Source organism: Ostreococcus tauri (assembly GCF_000214015.3).
Source record: "Ostreococcus tauri WGS project CAID00000000 data, contig chromosome 01, whole genome shotgun sequence".
Lineage (NCBI taxonomy): Eukaryota > Viridiplantae > Chlorophyta > Mamiellophyceae > Mamiellales > Bathycoccaceae > Ostreococcus > Ostreococcus tauri.
Genome location: NC_014426.2, coordinates 87,152 through 100,811, shown reverse-complemented (window position 1 = coordinate 100,811; position 13,660 = coordinate 87,152). Strand labels below are relative to the sequence as shown.

The following is a 13,660-nucleotide window of genomic DNA, read 5'->3' as shown; positions in this document are numbered from 1 at the left end:
GATGGAAGCAGCGAAGAAGGCAGCCAAATCTGAGCGCGATAGTATGGAAAAATCATTACGACCGGAATTAGCTGCCGCGAAGAAACTTGCGGAGGACGCAGAACGCGCCGCGAAGCGAGAGCTCGTGACAGCTCTACGCGAGGCGGAGCTGCAGGCTAAGAACGATCTTCGAGAGCAAGCCAAGAGGCTTGCTGAGGAGCGATCCAAGTCCGAGGCAAGAATTCGCGAGACTTCAAAGATGGCAACCGACAAGCTCAAGGCGAGGATCGCCAACTTTGAGAAAATGCTCGATGAACGCGAAGCAGACATTGAGGCGAGGTTTAACGCTCAATTTGATAAGCTCGTGGTTGATTTCCGCCGAGAGGTTGAGAAACTTCAGAGGCAAATTCAAGATGCCGAGGCTCGTGCCGATGAAATCGCCGCTTCCAAGCCGAGTCAAGCACAGGCACCACAAGTCATCGAAAAGATCGTCGAAGTCGAAAAGATCGTCGAAGTCGAAAAGATCGTCGAGAAGAGTGTGGAAAAGGACAACTCCAGTAAAAGGCCAGCGAATTCTTCCAGGGATGATTTAGCCAAGGACATTGCCAAGTCGCAAGATTCTCTCGCTACGCTTCGAGCTCGAAGCGAAGCGGACATCGCTGAACTTCGCGCGACGTACGAGGAACGTCTAAAGAAAGCAATTGAAGAGAAGGACGCGGCGCTCAAGGAGGCGCGTCAGGAGGCGCTCAGTTTCATTGCTCAGGAAAAGACCAAGACCGAAGAGACGATGAAGATGCAGATTAGCGAGCGCGAGCGCCAACTCGTTCTCGACCGCAAATCGCTCGAACGCTCGTTCGAGAAGACGGCGAGCGAGCGAGACGCGTATGCAAGAGAGATAAAAATTCTCAAGGCTTCTCTCACCGAGGCCAAGCGACGACTCAGAGAATTCGTCGATCTCAGCGACGAAGAGCTCAAAGTTTTACAACAATCCAAAAAGGTTGCTGGTGAGCTTGACTTCATAAAAAGGAACTACGCCCGTTCACTGGGTGTGGATGTCCAATCCATCGACGAAGAAGAAGACGAAGATGCGCGGCAGGATAGACGCGCAGCGCCGCCGCCAAGCAAGTCCGCTGGCGATTACTTCAAGCAACTCTTGGACATGACCAAGTCCAACACCGATAATTCGTCGTGAACAGTTAAATAGACGCGTTACACTAGTCACGGCCCTCGCTCGGCGACGAAGCGAGCGATGTAGTTCAGAAATATTTAGTTTTTCTCGCCACAGGACCCAAGCTCCAGCCCATCGCCTCTCACTTCCCGGCGCGTCCTCCGTCACTACGTCGTCATGGACGCCGTCGACGTCGACGTCGTGCGCATTACCGACTCTCCGGTGGGCGCGCAGCGCGCGCGATTGAGCGTGGACGTCGTCGCCGAGCTCAAACTTCCGCTCGGCGCGCCGGTGAGAATCCGTCTCTTCAGACAAAACGTCGAGTTTGCGTCGTACCTGTGCGCGCTCGAGCCGTGGGATCGACCGGGAAGGTGCTGTGAGATCGATGGCACCATTCGTGAGCGCGGAAGCGCAGACGCGGCGATGGAGGCGACGAAAGTGAGGATGGGACAGAGCGCAGAGCGCGACGGCTGCGCGGACCGAGCAGTCGTGGAGCGCATGGAGTCGAAACCGATCGCGTGTGAGCGATTGCGGTTATCTAGTAGTAGAGCATCGCGCGAAGAGGAGCGTCGAGCGATCGAACGGGCGCTGAGGGAGCGAGTGGTGCGGGAGGGTTGCGCGGCGCGCGCGAGCGGCGGCTCGCTGGAGTTTACGTGCGAGCGCGTGGAGCCGCGGTGCTTTGGGGACGAAGGGCGGGCGACGTGGCGAGTAACGACGGCGACGAATTTTGAGCACGTCGGGCCGAGCGATTCGATTGAGCGGTGTGGGGGAGGCGTGAGCTCTCCTCGAGCGGAGACGCGCGTGGCGGCGTGCGAAGAAGCCTTGCAGGCGCTCAGGCAGTTGATGGTGTGGCCACTTCGGCACGGCGAGGAGGCGAGGAAGCTCGGGGTGAAGTTTCCTCGCGGGTTATTACTGCACGGGCCTCCGGGGACGGGTAAGACGGAGGCGGTGCGAGCGGTGTCCGCGGAGGCTGGCGCCGAGACACTAACGGTGAGCAGCGGAGACGTCGCGGGCGCGTACGCAGGGGAGAGCGAAAAACGATTGCGGAAAGTGTTTGAACGCGCGCGAAAGCTGGTAAAGAAGGGGTCGCCATGCGTTATCGTCATCGACGAGCTTGACGCAATGTGTCCGACGAGAAGGGACGGGAACGCGCACGAGGCAAGAGTCGTCGCCCAGCTTTTGACATTGATGGACGGCGCGGGCGAGTCTAGCGAGGTGCATGTCCCCGTCGTCGCGACGACGAGTCGCCCGAACGCCATCGATCCGGCGCTTCGGCGGCCTGGAAGATTCGATCGGGAGATTGAAATGTCGTTGCCAAACTTGCACGCTCGGGCTGAAATTGTCAAGCTACACGCCGCGTCAATGCCCCTCGCGGATGACGTGGATTTGTGCGCCATTGCGGCCGAAAGTAAGGGATACAGCGGAGCCGACCTCGCGGCTTTGTGTCGCGAGGCGGCGATGCGCGCCATACAGCGACGACAGACTGAATCAACCGCCACAGATGAGATGACGGTGACGATGGCTGATTTCCAACAGGCGCACTCGCGCGTGCGCGCATCCGTGGTGCGCGGTGTCGCCTTGGATCTTCCGCCGGTCACGTGGGACGACATCGGAGGCCTCGATGAAGTTAAGAAGCGCCTCAAACAGGCGGTCGAATGGCCTTTGCATCACGCCGATGCGTTCAATCGACTTGGTTTGCGACCGCCGAAGGGCGTCCTTCTCCACGGTCCTCCGGGCTGCGCCAAGACCTCGCTCGCACGAGCCGCGGCGACGGCATCCGGAGCCACCGTCATCGCACTTACCGCCGCAGATGTATTTAGCAAGTATCTCGGCGAGGGTGAAAAGCTTCTTCGCAGCACTTTCGACAAAGCGCGTAAGTCGGCGCCAGCAGTGCTTCTGCTCGACGAAATCGATGGCATGTGCGGATCACGCGGCGGTGGCACGAACGAAGGCGCTAACGACGTCGCGACGAGACTCTTATCGGTGTTTCTCACGGAAATGGACGGTCTCGAGGGCGCCCCGTCCACGGGCGCGGGTGTGCTTGTCGTCGCCACGACGAACCGCCCGCAGAGTCTCGATCCCGCATTGACGCGTCCGGGTCGGCTCGATCTCGTCCTCGAGATCCCCCCGTTGGATCTCCAAGGTCGCATCGCCGCCTTGCGCGTGCACACTCGCGACGTCACGCTCGCCGACGACGTCGATCTCGAGTCCATCGCTCGCGACGCCGTGGGCTACTCGGGCGCCGAGCTCAGGCACGTCGTCAAGGAAGCGGCGCTCGCGGCCCTTCGCGAGGACATGCGCGCCGAGCGCGTCCACGCCGCCCACTTCATCGTTCGTCCGAAATCGTAGTCGTACACATCATCGTTGTATTCATATCGACGCGTTCTCGCTCGACCACGCGCGTCGCGAGACTACGTGAACTCCGACTCCATGGCAGAGGGGTACTAAACGACAACTTGCACTCGCTGTCACTTCACTTAGCGACGCGAGCGCCCCGTGTCGATGATCGAAGACGCCCCCGCACACGCCCACGGAGCGAAGACGGAGCGCGGTCGAGCCCTCATCGTCTGGCACTGCGTCGTCGCCGTCGCCGCGCTCGTCGCGCCGCGCGGAAAGAATTAAGAATCGTGTCGGAACGACGGTTCGTGTCGGCATTCCCAAGATGTCGCACACGTCGACGATGATCGTGCGCTTCAGCGAAACCGACGGACAGGGCGTCGTGTTCAATGGAAGCTATCCGGTGTACGCGGACGCCGCGTTCGACGCGTGGTTGGAGGCGGTGCGGGGACGGGCGTTCGCGTGGGACGTGGGACGAAATCACGCCGTGGCGGCAAAGAGCACGTGGAATTTCCGAAAGTCTGCAAAGTATTTGGATCGGATCGAGGTGAAGTGCTCGGTGTCGCGGTGGGGGAACACGAGCTTTGATGTGACGTACGATGGGACGGTGGATGGTGAAGCTTGCTTTGATGGAGTGGTGACGTACGTGTGCGTGGACTCTGAACATCGCAGACCGGTGGAAATTCCCAAAGATTTAAGAAATGCCCTGAGCTCGACACCGCGCGCGAAGATGTGAAGTCTATGGTGTAAATAATTATTGACGACTATTATCATCGATCACGCATGCACTCGAGCATGGCGCGATGGCCATACAACTCGAACTCGTCACGCGTGATGTATCTATTCTGTTTCTCACTCTGCCTGCTCACGATGGACATCACCGCGTCGAGTTGTTCCTCGGACACATGCCTGTGCCCGCTGCGCAGGTGATTCAAATCGGCAATCAAATCCTCGAGCTCAGTCTCGTCCAGGACATTATCTCGGTTGCGGTCGTATCGCTGCCACAAAGATCGAAGCACCTGCGCCGGGAGAACCTCCGTGACGCGCGCTTGTTCGAGAAGCCACGATCCAGCCTTTGGATTCCACGCCGCTTCTTGGAACTCTTTCGTTTGCATCTCCATCAACCGACTCACAGTGCGGTCCCAAGCGAACTCCTCGTCGCGTGCGGCGTCCTTGCGGGAAGACGTTGCGGTGGCGTCCGATGAGCGGTACATGGTCTGCGGCGACGCGGCGGCGCTGATGAAGACTTTTACCTTGTGTTCGTACATGACGTCGACAAATGTGATAAAACGACGCACCAAGTCAAATCTATCGGCACCAAGAATCGGGACGTGGCCGACACCGATGGTGTTGAAGATGCTTGCAAGGGCGGTGTAATCCGCCGCTCCGAGGGCGCTGTCGCACAACTCTTGAAAGTCAAAGTGCGCGATCCCACCGCCCGCTCGTCGCACGTGTACTATTCGTCCACTAATTGCGATCTGAAGCGGTTTCAGTTGACGCTCGCCCGCAAGTGTCTTTAGCCTTTCCATGAGCCAGAGCTCGCGCTCGGACTCGTCGCCGCCGCTCTTCCATGTCACGTGATCGTCCCCGCCTCGCGCCCCCGTGAGCCTGTAATCGCGCTCGCTCGCCATCTCATGCACGATGCATCGATGCTTTATTTCGTCAATGCAAGGCAAAAACTGCGAGCGATTCAATCCGTTCTTGTACAGCTCGTCTGGATGTCGATTACTCGTCGTCACCAAGAGCACGCCCTCCTCCCACAGATTCTCCAACAACCGTCGAATGATCATCGCATCCGCGACATCAACGATTTGAAACTCATCTAAACATAGCACCCGCGTCTCCCTCGCAAGCTCTTTCGCGTACACCCGCACCGTGTCCGAGCTCGATCCCGAGTCCTTCAGCTTGTGCAACCGCGTGTGCGTGTCAATCATAAACGAGTGAAAGTGTTCCCTTCGCTTCTCCACCCCATCCTTCCCCTCGAGCGTGGCGTAGAACAAATCCATCACAAACGTCTTCCCACTCCCCGGCCCCCCGTGGACGTAGGCCCCACCTCTCCCTCGATCTCTCTCGTCCGCCGTCCGTCGCGTCGTCTCCGCGCGCAACCACCCCGCGAGCGTCCTCCACGCCGTCGTCTCCGCCATCACCCCCGACGCCGCCCGCCCCGCTCGCGCCCGCGCGTAGACGTCATCCAACACCTCCAACGCCATCGCCTGCGCGTCGTCGGCGCGCGCGACGCCCTCGCGAACCAGTCGCGCGTGAAACGCGCTCGGCGTCTCGTCGCCCACGACGCGCTTTTTAAAATCAATCCCGCTCCCGAGCGCCGTTCCCGTCGCCGTCGCCGCCGTCGACGCGCCCCGCGTCCACGCGCGCGAGACCGCGAGACCTCCGACCATCGCGCGCGCCATCGCGCGCGCCCGTCCGTCGCGCGCGTCGATCGATGGGTCTCGTCTCGCGTCGTTCGGGCCCGCGTTCGCACACGGGCTACATTCGATGTACACTACGGACAGAACACACGTATGGTGATGCACCTGCGTCTGTGTGTGTTTCCAGTGACGGCGTGGTATCCGCTATAGGGGCTATACACGCGTACAGTACGTTAACGGATACCGTACTGTGATGCCATATAGGGCTATGTACGTGCGCGAGTGGCGCGTCGCGGATGAATTATTCCCTCGCGACGCCTCGACGCCGGCGACGACGGACGCGCGCGCGGACGCGGGCGAGGACGACGACGATGGCGCGAACGTCCGCGCTCGGGACGATCGGGGCCCCGCGCGCGCGCGCGCGATGGAGTGGTGCATCGATGAGACGCACATCGCGCGTCGCGGTCGGTGGGGTCGGGCGATCTGCGCACGGCCACGGTCTCGGTCCGCGACGCCCGTCGTGGACGCGCGGACCGGGAAACGCGTTGTCGGAGATGGACTCGGAGACGGCGGGGGCGAAGATGGACGCGAACTCGCTCAGAGAGTTGTTCAACGAGTCGATCGCGGTGATTCGGACGGTTGCGCCGCCGTTCGCGCAAGTCGGGACGGAGGAGAGTCGTGATGTCTTGAAAGAGCTGGATGTGGAGACGCTGACGAGGAGCGATAGCGTGTTCAATCCTGAGATGTCGTGGTTGGCGTTTAACTGGAGAGTGCTCGCGATGGCGGCGAACGAGGATACGCCAATCTTCGAGCGATTGCGATTCGTGGCCATCAGCGCGAGGAATTTGGATGAGTTTTTCGCCAAGAGAGTGGGGGCGATTAAGCGTCAGGAGGAGGCTGGGGTTGAAAACCTCGTCAAGGCGCGTGGGCGAGAGGTGTGGACGCCGAATGAGACCCTGCGTAACGTCGCAGTGGAGGTGGAACGACAGGTTGACGTCCAGGCGGCGCTCTTAGAGGACCACATCGTCCCGGCGCTCGGAGAACACGGCGTGCGATTGGAGCAGTACGATGACTTGGAGGAAGAAGTGAAGCAAAAGCTTGAGTCGTACTTTGAAGCGCAGATCGAACCCGTGCTCGATCCTCGCGCGATCGACCCGTGTCACCCGTTTCCATTTCTCGGCTCCTACTCGCTGTCCATTGCGGTGGAGCTCGAAGACGCGTTCAATCAGGACAAGTTCGCAATTGTCAGCGTCCCCGCGGCGCTCGATAGGTGGGTTCGAGTGCCCTCCCCCAAAGGTGAGTCCACGCAACGATTCTTACCGCTCGAACAGCTCATCGAGGCGAACATCGATAAGCTCTTCCGAGGTTGCTCCATTCGTGCCACGCACGTATTTCGCGTGACGCGCAATGCCGACATCGAACGCAACGAAGACCAGGCGGAAGATCTTCTCGAAATGATAGCGGATGAGGTCAGAGAGCGACGCTTCGCGTCGTTCGTGCGCCTGGAGGTTCAGGACACCATGCCCGAGCAAGTCCGCGATGAGCTCATTGAATCTCTCGATGGTATCACGCTCACGGATGTCATCACCGTCCCTCATCGCGCTCCGCTCGGATTCGGTACGATTGACTCTATACCGATTGACTTTGGTATGGATGTCGCCATGCTCTACTCTCCTTGGTCGCCTCGCACGCACTCGGCACTCGATGGCAAATCAATATTCGAAGCCATCTCTGAGGGCGACATCCTCGTTCACCATCCGTACACATCCTTCGCGACGTCGACGCAGGCGTTTATCGAAGAAGCGGCGCGTGATCCGGATGTTCTATCCATCAAGTCTACTCTGTACCGTACGAGCGATAATTCGCCAATCGTCAGAGCCCTGATCAAAGCGGCGGAGAACGGCAAGCAAGTTGCCGTCTTGGTCGAACTCAAGGCTCGCTTCGACGAGGCGCGAAACGTCGGCTTCGCCGAACGTCTAGAAACTGCTGGATGCAACGTCGCTTACGGTGTCAAGGGGGTTAAAACGCACTCCAAGGCATCGCTCGTCGTTCGAAGAGAGGGCAAAAAACTCGTCAAGTACGTGCACATCGGAACGGGCAACTACAACCCGTCCACGGCGGGCATCTATACAGACTTTGGGTTGCTTTCGCGCGACGACGAATTGGGTGACGACGTGAGTAATCTTTTCAAGTTTCTCATGGGTCATCACTACCAAGAGCGATTCAAGAAACTCCTCGTCGCTCCCGTGCGCATGCAAAAGGAGTTTGTGGACATGATTGAACGCGAGGCCGAGAACGCACTCAGAGGCAAGCCGGCGTCCATCATAGCCAAGATGAACGGCCTCGATGACCCGACTATCTGCGCAGCTCTCTACCGCGCCTCGCAGGCTGGGGTGAAAATTAATCTCATCGTTCGAGGTATCTGTCGCGTTCGACCTGGCATTCCAGGAGTGTCTGAGAACATTCGTGTCGTCTCCATCATTGGCCGGTTTTTAGAGCACCATCGCGCTTTCCGATTTGAGAACAACGGTGAACCGGAGTTTTATATGGGATCCGCGGACATGATGCGTCGTAACTTGCTCCGACGCGTCGAAGTTATCACGCGCGTTCTCGATCCGAGAATTCAAGCGGAGTTGCAAGAGGTTCTCGACGCGTGTTTGGCGGACCAAGTTCTCGCGTGGGAGATGGGATCCGACGGGCGTTATTACAAGACTGAGGCTTCGCGTGAAGTCGCGGCGAATCACTTAGCAAGTGATCCCGGCAAAGGCAAGCTCATGAAGACTTCCGCTGAGGTCGGACTTCACGAAGCGCTCATGGATGACACCTTGAAGAGGATGAAGCGCGTGGATAAACGCTCAGATCTTGTGAAGCTGGCGACGAAAAAGGTGAAACAGGTCACGCCACGAGCTCCGAAGGAGACTTTCGCCCGCACGCTCAAAACGAACTCTCTGGAAGTTAACCAAGACTTGGTGGTGACCGATGACCAGTCGAAGGCTACGCAGGAGAAGCGACCGAACTTCGACGACATGATTCACGCCGATCAAAAGGAAAATGTTGACAGCGAAAACAAACGCGACTCCTAAATGTACTTCAGTAGCAACCTTCTCTCGCAATTACGTATTCTCATGCAAAAACTATGCACTAATACTACTCTGGCGCCGCACCGAAGGTCATTCGTGGGTTTGTAGCTCCTGATCGTCGCATCTCGAGGTTAAGTGTGTGCGACTCGTTCCACTTTTCTTTCGCCTCGTCGTGACGTCGAAACAGCTCTTCTTCTGACACCTCGGCGTTCGATGGATCGCGGATCTCGTGTCCGTACGGAAAGTCTGGTAGCAGAGTATCCGCGTTCCAGCTTGGTTCCTTGGCGTTCAAGAAGGAGAGCATGCCCATGATGTTTTCTGCGACGAAATGTTGTCCCTCCTCGTTGAAGTGAACTCCATCCCCGAGCATTTCGGGCGCGTCGGCGCCCATCGCCGAGTGTATATCGCATCCGTACACCCACGTGTACCCATCCCCATCGAGCCTTTTCACGACGCGCTTCAACGCTCGCGCGTACTTCGCGATATCCGGCCGTCTATCCTCGAATTCCGATCCCACCCACTTTGCTCCCCACTTTTCCTTTTGCGCGCGTCTTCGAAGCTTGTCGCACGTCGGCGGCGGCGATATCGCGATCACTACCTCGCTCGCCTCCGCCGCGCGCTTCAAAATTGTATACATATTCTTTTCGTACTCCGAGATGTCCACTCGCACCCGATTCTTCTTCTCGCTCTCCGCGTTCACCATGCGCGTCGCATCGTTCGTTCCCAACAGAACCGTCGACAGATAAATCTTTCCTGGGTACGTCGAGTCATCACCGAACGCGTACTCCAACACGTCGTTCCGGGCGCACAATCGCGAGTTATACCCACCGAATCCTCGGTTTTGCACGTCGCACGTTCGCGAGAACGCGCTCGCCTGCGTCGTCGTCGATCGATGCGTCGTCAGTGCGCCAAACAGGAGAACGTGCACGCATCACGTGCGTCTCTCGCGCGTGTTCTCGGTCGCCGCGTCGACGTACGAGCTCGGCGCCGAAGCCGTACGGCTCGAACGACCGCTGCGTGAGCGAATCACCGTATAAAACGATCCGTCGGCGTCGCACCGGCGGCATGGCGTCGCGCACTGTCGAACGCGAGGAGATTGAAAAATCTTTTCGGATGAACGTCGCGTCTCTCCACCGCGCGACGCGCTCGGGGGCGATGACGACGATCGAGGCGGACGCGGAGGCGAATGCGATGCGTTGGCGCGCGCGCGCGCGCGCGATGCGGGCGCACGCGGCGGCGGCGAGGGAGAGACTACGCGCGAGTTGTCATCAGCTTGGTCATCAACAAAACGCGAGAGAAAACGATCGCGCGACGCGCGCTTGGGCGTTAAACGACGTCGCCGCGACGGCGAGGACGATTATTAATGATGCGTCGACGCGCGAGCGACGAAGCGCGGTGGAGGCGGAGCTGACGCGGGCGAGAGAACGTTTGGAAGCGGCAGAGCGCGCGCGCGAGCGGGACGAAACGAACGCGGACGCGACGACACCGACGCCGACGAAGCGCGCATCGCCGAGGAAAGAGATTTTGGAGACGAGATCGCCCGATTGGGAGGTGTCGTGTGAACTGTCGCCGCTCACGGCTGAGGAGATGACGCCGCCGCGTGCGGACGCGGAGTTAGACGAAGACGAAGCCGCGAGCGAGAAGCACGATGAAAATGATGCTCCGGTGGATCCGAACGCGCGACCGCCGAGACCGCCGAGTCGCGGTGGATTAGAAATGTTAGCTGCGGATGATTCCTGGATCCAGGCGTTCGAACGTGCGGAAATGATGCGCTCGGCGCTTCCGTTACACGTGCGTCCCGGGAAGGGATTTGTGTGCCCCTTCACGGGCGACATTGTTGAGCAAGCACCGAGCACGGAAGCTTGATTCGAACCGAAGTACGAACCGAACGTGTACACTACACTACAAACGTAACATGTTGTATTAGTAAAGAGAGATCAAATGAACTCACGACCACGGCGCTCGGAGAGAGATGAAACCGCTTCGGCCGATGCGCTGAACGTCGATGGCGATGAACTTGGAAGGAAGCCACGAGAGGACGCGTCCGAGCGGACGAAGCCATCTGTTCCTCGACGCCACCGGTGCGAAGTGACTCCAGGGTGCCGTTGCGGTACTCTTCCCGACGTCCAAAATCTTCATCTCCAGAACGTCCTCTTCGCTCAGTTCAAAGTCAAATATATCGCAGTTGCTCTTGATGCGTTCCGCCGACGTCGATTTCGGAATGACAATCACGTCTCTCTGCACGTTCCATCGCAGCGCGATCTGCGCTGGGGTTTTCCCATACTTCTTGGCCAAACGAACCATCAACGGGTGCGTGAAAAGCGAGCCTCCCTGCGCCAAGGGCGAGTACGCGACCACTCGCACGCCTCTGGACTGCGTGAAACGCACCAAGTCGTCGTTCGACCACATAGGGTGAGACTCGATCTGATTACACGCCGGTTTGATCTTCGTCCTCGGATCATCCAATAGCGCGGCGAGTTGAACCTCGTCAAAATTCGAAACCCCGATTCGTCGCGCCTTTCCCTCTTGAACTAACCGTTCGAGCTCGCCCCAGCACTCGGCGATGGACGCCTCGGCGTCCGGCTGCAACACAGTCCCTCGTCGCCAGCACACCGGCCAATGGATCAAATAAAGATCCACGTACTCCAACCGCAAATCACGCAATGTCGTCTCCAGCGCCTCTCGCACGTCTCCCGGTCGTCGTCGATCGTTCCACAGCTTGGACGTCACGAAGACGTCTTCGCGCGCGACGTCCCCTCGCTCGAACGCCTCCGCCAGCGCCACTCCAACCTCGTGTTCGTTCCCGTACGCCGCCGCGCAATCGATGTGCCGCACGCCCACGCGCAGCGCGCTCGCCACGGCGTCTCGCACCGCGTTCGGCGCCGCTTTCCACGTTCCAAGACCCACCATCGGCGCCTCCAGGCGTCGTTCGAGCGATTCGCGTCCGATCGCCATCACCGCCGGTTCGTCTCCCGCACCCCGCGTCGCCCGCCGCGCGTCCACCAACCCCGCGCGCGCGCCTCGTCGAGACGCCCGATCACCCGCGCGCGCGAAGACGTGCGCGCGCGCGCGGACGCGTGCCATGGAAGTGACGCTTCGTGTCGTCAACGCCATCGACGTCACGCACTCGCGCGCGCGCGATGCGAACGCCCCGCGCGCGCGAGGCGACCGCGCAGGCGTCGATCGCGGCGCCGGTGGCGGTGTCGTCGCTGTGTAATCGAGCGCGCGACGTCGCGTCGCTCGCGTTCGTCGGGGCGACGAAGGATGTCGGCGCCTTGGCGGGCGCCGCGTTGGCGAGCACGTTTGCAAACGTGACGGGAAACGCGGTCGTCGTCGGACTCTCGAGCGCGACGGTGACGCTGTGTGGACAGGCGTACGGGGCCGGCGCGCACGGGGGGGTGGGTGGGACGGCGCAGCGGGGGGCGGTGGCGATTTTGATGGCGTGCGCGCTCGCGGGCGGCGCGGCGTGGCCGCGCGCGGCGGCGTGCGCGCGGGCGATGGGACAGGACGGAGAAGTCGCGGAGAAGGCTCGAGCGTACATCGGAGGACTCATCCCAGGGCTGTTCGCGTACGGGCTGAACGCCACGGTGCAGGGGTACTTGCAGGCGATCGGGACGACGCGGCCGCAGGCGTACGCGGGCGTCTTGGCCACGTTGGCGCACCCGCTGTGGTGCGTAATCTTTTCGAAACTCGGGTTCGGATTCGTCGGACCGGCGTACGCGACGAGCGTGAGCACGTCCATCGTGCTCGCGTTGAACGTGGCGTACATCGCGGCGCGGCGTAGGGTTGGATGGTTTAGGGAGCGCGACGAGCAAACCGCGTTGCGCCGCGACGCGTGCTGGAGCGGTTTCAGCGCAAAGGAAATGTTCGATGTCGACGGTCTCGTAAAGTTTTTTCGGTTAGGAATACCGGGGGTGTTGTTAATGGCGGAGTGGTGGGCGAGCGAGTTCTTAATCGTCATGGCAGGTTTGCTTCCGGATCCGAAGGTTGCCGTGAGCGCGATGTCCATTTACCAAGTTACGAACGCATTCGCGTTCATGATCGCCGTGGGATTCGGCGTGAGCACCGCCACGCGCGTATCGCACGAAGTGGGTGCTGGGAACGCACCCGGCGCTCGACTCGCCGCGTCGGTCGCGATGTGGTTGATCTTCGTCGTCGAATTTGCCGTCGCGCTCGTGGTGGTCGCGGCGCGCGATAGGTGGCCGAGCGTTTTCACGTCGGATGGAGATGTCAAAGCGTTAGTCTCCAAGCTCATGATTCCGCTTTCGTTTTATGTTTTCTTCGATGGCGTGTGTTGCGTCTCGACGAGCGTCCTTAGAGGCGCGGCGAGACAGGCACAAGCGGCGCCCATCGTGTTGGTGTGTTACTACCTCATCGGCCTCCCGCTCTCGGCGTACTTCGCCTTTGCCAAGTCCTCTCCGTTCGCGTCTCATCGTGCCGTTGGTCTCGCCGTCGGCGGCGTGGTCGGCACCGCTTCGCACGCGGGTGTGATGACCCTGGTCGCCCTCCGCTTGGACTGGCAAAAGGAGCTCGATCGAGCCACAGCCTTGCGCGCCGGTAAATCCGCCGACGCCACCGAAGTGGCCTATCGCCCACTCGTCGACGAAGAAATCGAATCTTCCGACGACGATATAGCGCACGATCTCGCAGACTCCACGCAGGAGCTGTAAACGCATTACCGTCTAGAACCGCGCCGCGTCGTCGCGAACGCTCGCCCGCGCTCCTCGCGC

General features: G+C 60.1%; 9 protein-coding genes across 9 annotated transcripts; 6 read left to right on the top strand and 3 right to left on the bottom strand.

The window, feature by feature from the left end:
- Position 1: 1 nt before the first annotated feature.
- OT_ostta01g00660 (unnamed product) lies at positions 2 to 1,171 on the top strand (the record flags this gene model as incomplete). Its single annotated transcript, XM_003074079.2, has 1 exon — positions 2 to 1,171. One exon carries the CDS (start codon positions 2 to 4, stop codon positions 1,169 to 1,171), a length of 1,170 nt encoding a protein of 389 aa, XP_003074125.2.
- A 153-nt stretch (positions 1,172 to 1,324) lies between these two features.
- On the top strand, positions 1,325 to 3,496 carry OT_ostta01g00650 (P-loop containing nucleoside triphosphate hydrolase; the record flags this gene model as incomplete). The annotated part of the gene is made up of 1 exon (XM_003074078.1): positions 1,325 to 3,496. The coding sequence occupies one exon, from the start codon at positions 1,325 to 1,327 to the stop codon at positions 3,494 to 3,496; it is 2,172 nt and encodes a 723-aa protein (XP_003074124.1).
- Positions 3,497 to 3,809: 313 nt separating this feature from the next.
- On the top strand, positions 3,810 to 4,220 carry OT_ostta01g00640 (unnamed product; the record flags this gene model as incomplete). The annotated part of the gene is made up of 1 exon (XM_003074077.2): positions 3,810 to 4,220. The coding sequence occupies one exon, from the start codon at positions 3,810 to 3,812 to the stop codon at positions 4,218 to 4,220; it is 411 nt and encodes a 136-aa protein (XP_003074123.2).
- A 34-nt stretch (positions 4,221 to 4,254) lies between these two features.
- Positions 4,255 to 5,892, bottom strand: OT_ostta01g00630 (ATPase, AFG1-like; the record flags this gene model as incomplete). Its single annotated transcript, XM_022985236.1, has 1 exon — positions 4,255 to 5,892. One exon carries the CDS (start codon positions 5,890 to 5,892, stop codon positions 4,255 to 4,257), a length of 1,638 nt encoding a protein of 545 aa, XP_022838135.1.
- Positions 5,893 to 6,221: 329 nt separating this feature from the next.
- Positions 6,222 to 8,933, top strand: OT_ostta01g00620 (Polyphosphate kinase; the record flags this gene model as incomplete). The annotated part of the gene is made up of 1 exon (XM_003074075.2): positions 6,222 to 8,933. The coding sequence occupies one exon, from the start codon at positions 6,222 to 6,224 to the stop codon at positions 8,931 to 8,933; it is 2,712 nt and encodes a 903-aa protein (XP_003074121.2).
- Positions 8,934 to 8,997: 64 nt separating this feature from the next.
- Positions 8,998 to 9,997, bottom strand: OT_ostta01g00610 (Lipase, GDSL; the record flags this gene model as incomplete). The annotated part of the gene is made up of 2 exons (XM_022985235.1): positions 8,998 to 9,804; positions 9,908 to 9,997. 2 exons carry the CDS (start codon positions 9,995 to 9,997, stop codon positions 8,998 to 9,000), a joined length of 897 nt encoding a protein of 298 aa, XP_022838134.1.
- An 88-nt stretch (positions 9,998 to 10,085) lies between these two features.
- Positions 10,086 to 10,796, top strand: OT_ostta01g00600 (unnamed product; the record flags this gene model as incomplete). The annotated part of the gene is made up of 1 exon (XM_022985234.1): positions 10,086 to 10,796. The coding sequence occupies one exon, from the start codon at positions 10,086 to 10,088 to the stop codon at positions 10,794 to 10,796; it is 711 nt and encodes a 236-aa protein (XP_022838133.1).
- An 81-nt stretch (positions 10,797 to 10,877) lies between these two features.
- On the bottom strand, positions 10,878 to 12,044 carry OT_ostta01g00590 (Aldo/keto reductase, conserved site; the record flags this gene model as incomplete). Its single annotated transcript, XM_003074073.2, has 1 exon — positions 10,878 to 12,044. One exon carries the CDS (start codon positions 12,042 to 12,044, stop codon positions 10,878 to 10,880), a length of 1,167 nt encoding a protein of 388 aa, XP_003074119.2.
- A 26-nt stretch (positions 12,045 to 12,070) lies between these two features.
- On the top strand, positions 12,071 to 13,600 carry OT_ostta01g00580 (Multi antimicrobial extrusion protein; the record flags this gene model as incomplete). The annotated part of the gene is made up of 1 exon (XM_003074072.1): positions 12,071 to 13,600. The coding sequence occupies one exon, from the start codon at positions 12,071 to 12,073 to the stop codon at positions 13,598 to 13,600; it is 1,530 nt and encodes a 509-aa protein (XP_003074118.1).
- Positions 13,601 to 13,660: the final 60 nt, after the last annotated feature.